This window comes from Mesoplodon bidens, assembly GCF_964165515.1.
Source record: "Mesoplodon bidens genome assembly, contig: HAP1_SCAFFOLD_473, whole genome shotgun sequence".
Taxonomy (NCBI): Eukaryota; Metazoa; Chordata; class Mammalia; order Artiodactyla; family Ziphiidae; genus Mesoplodon; species Mesoplodon bidens.
In genome coordinates this window covers 195,116-202,553 of record NW_027672404.1, presented here as the reverse complement: position 1 = coordinate 202,553, position 7,438 = coordinate 195,116, and the positions used below count along the sequence as shown (strand labels likewise).

The window sequence follows — 7,438 nt, the reverse complement described above, 5'->3', positions numbered from 1 at the left end:
AAACCGGAGCAAATAATTCACGCTCCTTTGAGCCCTTTTGCCCCATCTTATTTTACTTCTGACTGTTGCCTTATGCCTCTGTTAGTTTCACTTTTACTCGTGTCCACACATATTTTGCATAAGGGTTCTCTTACCTGCACTTTCTTTTTCTTTTCATTGGCTTCACGCTTCAGGTCCCTGTTCAGGCGCCACTTGCCGCGGACCAGCCTCAGAAAGAGGATTTCACCGCCCAGGGTCAGAAGGGACGGGGTAAGGAACTGAAGTAGCACCGACGAATGGGGTCAGAAGGACCAAGACAACTGACGGTTGCAAGGCAAGTTTTATTATGCTACAGTTGCAGATTATATCGACTAGAAAAGGGAAGGCTGCCAGACGGTGGTTTACATCATCTAATGACTGTCTCGGCTCAAGGATAACTTCCCTGGGAGAAAACCCATAAACCCAGAATCATCCAAAATAACCTGCACGTGCAGGGTGGAGACAGATTGGCTTGTCTCATTTTACATTCTTTCTGATTTCTGGGCCCTGGTGATTTATCTCCCGTGGAATGGAACAAGGAGGGGAACAAGTAGGGACAGTCCCTTCGAGCAGCGGCGGCATGCCTGGCATGTCCGTAGCCTGCTCTCAAGGCTGACTGCTTCCCACACATATGTTGGCTTGTTTAAGCCTCAAGCCCTCGATCCTTTGATGAAATACAATAATTTCATTCCTATGGTTTTCAATACCAAAAACTCAACCTCCAGGAGGGCTAAAGTCTAATTTGTACTCCAAACCAAGTAGCAGTGCAGTTCGCTACTACTGAGGCTGAATCCATAAAGACTTCAAGACCACGACCAGAAGACAAGTTATTATATATAATACCCTAGAAGGCCTGAAACATAATTATCATATACATAGCTGGTCCTTCAGAGCTTTTCACCTATAACATGTTTTTTGATGAAAGTTATTTAATGTACTGGAGATAACTGTGACTTACTGATCAAATATTTGAATACTTATACTTACCTGGGATTTCATTTCTGCTGAAAGAAAAAGGAAGAACAGGACTCACCTAAAAAAAACAAACTTTAGAAATGAAAGTAAAAATCTTATCACACACTCTCACTTTTGGAAGCAGCATAGAGGGGCAGTCAATGGTAAAACACTGGTGAAATAGGTCAAAACTCTAGGCCAAAAATCCATTATTATTATCGTCAGTGACAGTACCACAACTGTGCCCTTCATAATTAATAAGCACTCCTAACAATCTTCATTTGGCACCAGATGATGTGTTGAAGAGAAACATTCTGGGAGGTTTTGAATCACACTTGGTATTTTGTTAGCCAAGTTACAGGAGAATTTTTAAAGTGGGGGGAAGGGAAGAAGGAAATGGACCAGAAAAAGAATTGAAGCCATCATCTACAGACCAACAAAGCACTGAGAGTTCCAAACGTTATGTCAGACACTAAAGTGACTGATAGAGGCTCAAGTGGTTTATAAAACCTATAAAAAGACTACACCAGCAAAGTCCCCATTTATCGGTAGAGTTCAGAAACTAAAACAAGGAATATTTTAGCTTAAAACCTTATCTCAAGAGAATCATATACACTTCACATGAATAAAAATACCTGAAACCAAACATTTTTAAAAGCTCCAATACCCAAAATATAAAGAAAAAAATTAATTCAGAAGACTCAATCAATCCGTGATAATCACAAAACGGCCGGGCAATCTCTATCTCCCTTCCACATTAACCATCCATCCCCTGGAAGACCAAGGGAGATCAGACCTTCCAGACTTACCTTCCAGACTCACCTTCCAGACCTTCCAGACACCTGGCTGCTGCAAAATTCGATGGAGACTCCTTGTGGAACAGCAGTTTCGCATCTCTTGGGTTTCTCCCTATCGTGATCATGCAGGAAGCAAGTCTGGCTGTGCTATTTCTTATCATTGTCTGTCACCCATCTGCACCATGATATTGAAAAAGTAGTTCCCTTTCCCCCAGAAGGTTGAGGCTCAGCTACAGGGGTAATTCTCCTGGGCACACAGTCATTATTTAGGCCGACTCAGTGACTTCAACCGGCTTAATCATGTGATCAGGTTTGTTGCCAGCTGCATAATGCTCCCACATCTGTAGGTAGAGCCGCTCTAGTTCCATTGTATATTGTTTGGTGTTGAACAGAGGGCTAGATGTTCTCTGCTTCCAGACTTTGCCACGAATTTTCTTCAGGTATTCGAGATCAGTTCCCAGTTTCACAGCTATCTCTTCATATTCTTGCCGATTTTTAGCAATCAGCTCAAGACAGCCTAAACAAGTGAGCTGGGAACCTGCAACTCGGGAAGCAAGAGTCTCTCCTGGCATAGTCACCATGGGGGTCCCTGCCCAAAGGACATCCATCCCTGTGGTGTGGCCATTACAGAGTGGAGTGTCCAAGCAGACATCAGCCAGCTGGCCTCTCCGAACATGTTCCTCTTTAGGAGCAACAGGTGAAAAAATGATACGGTTTGGGGGAAGGCCCATATTTTGTGCGTACTGTTGAATATTAGCTTCTCCTGCTGCTGGAAAACGCAACAGCCACAGTACACTATTGGGAACACGCTTCAGAATATTTGCCCACATCTGCAAAGTAGATGGGTCAATTTTGTATAACTGATTAAAGTTACAGTACACAATGGCATCTTCCGGTAACCCGTACTGAGAACGTGTGGTTACAATAATGGTACGGGGAACCTCCTCTCCAGTGGCAGCCTTATTGTTGATCAGGGTAATTGCCAGGCCATTGCTAATACTGAATCCATTCATTGTAATCTGAATTTGTCCTCTGTTAATCATTTCAATAACTGCTTCTGCAACAGTATTCATAGGAATGACAGGCATATTAAGAGCTGTATTACTGCTGTCTGCGTTGTCTTCTCCATCAGGACATTTCATCTTGACTATTTGCACATCTGATAGACTATCAAGAAATGCTTGGAGGTCGATGCCATTCAGCACAATCCGATTGTCATAAATGTGCCCATTGGACTTAAAATCGATGACGGCTTTTTTCTTCAGGTGAGGGAACATATTAGCATGATCACCAATAAAGAACGTATGGGGCATATAAGCCAGTTTCTCAGAATACTGCTCAGCAACTTCAGCAGGTGACGTTTCCTGATCAGTGATGATATAATCCATGAAAAGCACGCCACTAGTCCCAGGGTACCCCAGCCACATTGCCTGAATAGGAGCTGGCCTGAGAGCAAAGAGTTCATTTCGAGCACCCCTGGTATAACCATTCATATTTACAAGGATGTGTATACCATCTTGATGGATGCGATCAGCTGCTTTCCCATTGCATGGAATCTGAGAAAGATCAGTGAAATGATTGGCTTCTGCCATCACCTTCGCTCGGAAGTTTGTGCCATCATGTGGGCTCAGGGCATAACAGAATATCTCAAATTTATCAGGACTGTGCATGCCTGGAATAGACTGCATAAGGTGAGAAGTAGGATGGTTCCCAAAGTCAGAACTCACGTATCCTACACGCAGTCGACCATCACTGAGCTTCAAGTCTGTTATATGTTCATACGGTGGTTTATGAAGGGCACTTATATTAGCCAAGCAGAGGTTCCCATGCCTCTCAGCAATAGCCTTCCTGAAGCCATGAGGAAGAGGATAGAGCATACTATGATGAGGCTGCACAGAAGGCAACCTATTCTTCTCCAACTGGTCAGCCACAATGCTGACCAACTTCTTCATTCGCTCATCATAGTCTGTCCAATCACAGACAACCTGCAGGCAATGAGCCAAATTACAATAAGCGTCAGGAAAATCAGGTTGAAGCTTCAGAACAGTGCGATAAGAAGCAATTGCTTCTGGAATATTCCCTGAATCCTGGTGAATGGAAGCCAGATTGCTGTGGGCATCCGCAAATGCAGGGTTGATCTGCACGGCACGAGTATAACACTCTAAGGCTCCCTGAACATCCTGCATCTCCCATAGAGTGTTTCCCATATTACAGTACGCATCAGCAAAGGTAGGACTGATTCGAATAGCCTCCTTATAATGCATCAGAGCTTCGTGCAGTTTTCCCTGCTGCTTCAATACACTTGCTAAATTTGAATGGGCATCAGCAAAGTCTGGGCAGAGCTCTAATGCTTTACGATACAAGTGAACCGCGTCTTCACTGTTTCCCTGTTCTCCTTTGATATTGGCTAGGTTATTCAGAGAGTCTGCATGGGTGGGACACAGCCGGAGAGCTGTATGATAACAATCTTCTGCTTCAGCAACACTGCCCTTCTCTTTGAGAGCGTTGGCTAGGTTGCAGTAAGCATCAGGGAAATGTGGTTGCAATTCAATAGCTCGCCTGTAGGTGTCTATTGCCAGATCCATCAGGCCTTGCTCATAGTATACACAAGCCAGGTTGCCATGTACCACTGCATGATTTGGACTCAAGCTTAGGGCACGAAGGTAAGCTGCCACAGCTCTGTCAAAAATCCGTGCCTCATTGAAGACATTTCCTAAATTGATATAAGCATCCAGAAAATTGGGGTCAAGGGTGACAGCCTTTTCAAAGTGATGAATTGCAAGCCAAATCTCCCCTTGTGCATTGAAAACACAGCCAAGATTACTCCAAGCTACTGCAAAGTTCGGTTGCATCTCAATTGCTTTCAAATAACATGCCTTGGCTTCTTCTAAGCCACCCAGGGCTTTGAGCAGGTTCCCCAGGTCACTGCGAACACAGTACAAAGAAGGATTGTACTGAAGAGCAGAGACGTAAGCTTGTACTGCCCCTTCCATGTCGCCTGCTGCTACCAAAGCGGCTGCCAGGTTAATATAACCATCGATGAAATCTGGTTTGAGACGCAATGCATGCCGGTAATGCTCAGTTGCTTCCTGCAACTGCCCTCTTTCCTTGTACACATTCCCCAAATTCGAATAGGCTTCTGCCAGAAGAGGGTTCTGTTTAATTGCCAGAGTACTAAAGTGGGCAGATCTGTCCAGCCTTCGACACTGGAAGTGTATAGATGAAAGTAATAAAAGTACACCAGTATTGCCTGGCTCTTGTCTCCAGAGCTGCATGCAGTGTCTCTCAGCTGTCTCAAAATCTCCTGCCTGATATTCTCGATGTGCCAGCTCAGCTAACCCTTGGAAGGAAAGCATACGTTTCGTTGGTTCTGTGCTGTCGGCCACGTTGCCCACGGAAGACGCCATCTGGAGCTTCTGGAGAGAGTGAAAAAAGGGAGTAATTGAGTCCCGCTGCCGCCACTACTGGCAAGAATGTTTCTAGTGGTAGCAAACACGAGCGCAGCAGCCATACCACTGCTTTGGCACGCTTAAGCAGCGGCAACAGTTACAGGCACCGAACCTTAGGAACTATGGTTGGCCATCTACCTCTCATGCTCTTGAAATCTTAATTCTTAACCCTGCCCTCTTCCCCCATTTTTCTCCTAATCAGGGAATAAAAATTACCTATCCATTTGCCTTAGAAGAAATCAAAAGTCAGTAGGCCAAACACTTTTCAAAATATTGTTTTCTGTCCAGTTGGAAATGAAATACATGATTGACTTTTCTTCATCATTCATATAGTCAACGTGGAGAACATTAGGGCCGTGAATTTCAATACAGTAAGATGAGAAAATTTTAAATTGGCCTTCCCAAACCACTAATAAGTAACCGATGTTGTATAGAATGCTAAAATCTTAGAGACTGAGTTTGATATTTTAAAAGTTCTGCAAACATGAGCTAATTTCTCCTCATCAAATTTCTCATGCCTCAAACCTGAGTATTACTTTTTAAAAGATAAATTTATTTTTATTTATTTATTTATTTTTATCTTGGCTGCGTTGGGTCTTCAGTGCTGCGTGCAGGCTTTCTCTAGTTGCGGCGAGTGGGGGCTACTCTTTGTTGCGGTGTCCGGGCTTCTCATCACAGTAGCTTCTATTGTTGTTCCACAACTCTATGGGTTCCTTTTTAGGTCCTACGAAGAACCCTAGAAATTAGTTCATGTCATTATAGGTTTTTGCAAAATTGTCAAAAGTGAGATATTTTTATTTCCATCAGGTAAGTCCAGCGTCTATTTCTTTGTCAATTTTCCTTCTATCATATTCTGCTATGTTGGATCATATTGGATTGGTCACAGGCTTTCTTGAAATCTGGCTAAGGAGATGTTTTAAGTGAGGCTATTATGTGATTTTCAGACACCACCATATGTAACTGACTATATAATATCCCATTACAGGAATAACTTCCAGTACTCTTACTGACTACTCTACTGACTTAACTAGCACAAGACACAGAATCATAAGGACAAAAACCACCTTACAATATAGCCATGTCTTGCACTTCACAGCTCTCAAAGCATGTGCGTTTGAAGAAGAAAAAAAGAACTGAAAAGTATAAAACCAGAAGTTATTCTGTGGAAAATTATTTCAATCATCAGGCATGTGAAGGATAAGTCAAAGATTCAGTTTTCTTCAATGCTTAGTCAAAACGGAAATTTCCTTCTGTCAAGAATATACCCCAGGGCTTCCCTGGTGGTGCAGTGGTTGAGAGTCTGCCTGCCGATGCAGGGGACACGGGTTCGTGCCCCAGTCCGGGAAGATCCCATATGCCACGTAGCAGCTAGGCCCGTGAGCCATGGCCACTGAGCCTGCATGTCCGGAGCCTGTGCCCCACAACGGGGAGAGGCCACAACAGTGAGAGGCCAGCATACCGCAAAAAAAAAAAAAAAAACAATATACTCCAGGGGCTTCCCTGATGGCACAGTGGTTAGGAAGTCACCTGCCAATGCAGGCGACACGGGTTCGAGCCCTGGTCCGGGAAGATCCCACATGCCGCGGAACAACTAAGACCGTGTGCCACGACTATGGAGCCTTCGCTCTAGAGCCCGTGAGCCACAACTACTGAGCCTGCGAGCCACAACTACTGAAGCTTGTGTGCCTAGAGCCTGTGCTTTGCAACAAGAGAAGCCACCACAATAAGAAGCCTGCACACCGCAACAAAGAGTATCCCCCAGTCGCTGCAACTAGAGAAAGCCTGCGCACAGCAACGAAGACACAACACAGTCAAAAATAAATAAAGAAAGAAATAAAAGAATATACCCCATCAATAATGTGTGTAATGGAATGGTGTGAATGAGTATTTTATCAGAATTCCTGTAATGCACAAACCTATAGCAGTACTGAAATCAGTAATGCATTTATAATAGTAAATATTTATGAGGAAGTAATCCATAGAGGTTTTCTCAAAGTTAACAATGAACATTAATGCGACATTATCAATAATAAATTGTGATGCTGAAATAAACTTTTCTAAACTATTAATAACTAAAAGCAAACTCTAATCAACCATGTGAAAAGAAATCTATGTCTATAAACTACAAAGTTTATTTCTTAAAATTTTATTTCTAAAACAGGAGGCAGTTAAAGAATATATAGCTACAAGAGTGGGGAAAAAGTTTTATAGAGACACATC

The 7,438-nt window shown here is 43.3% G+C and overlaps 1 protein-coding gene across 1 annotated transcript; it reads right to left on the bottom strand.

Annotated features, from left to right (window-relative positions):
* Positions 1-1,811: 1,811 nt before the first annotated feature.
* Positions 1,812-5,349, bottom strand: LOC308610244 (UDP-N-acetylglucosamine--peptide N-acetylglucosaminyltransferase 110 kDa subunit-like). The gene has a single exon (XM_081259453.1). It carries the CDS (start codon positions 5,174-5,176, stop codon positions 2,036-2,038), a length of 3,141 nt encoding a protein of 1,046 aa, XP_081115579.1. The 5' UTR covers positions 5,177-5,349; the 3' UTR covers positions 1,812-2,035.
* Positions 5,350-7,438: the final 2,089 nt, after the last annotated feature.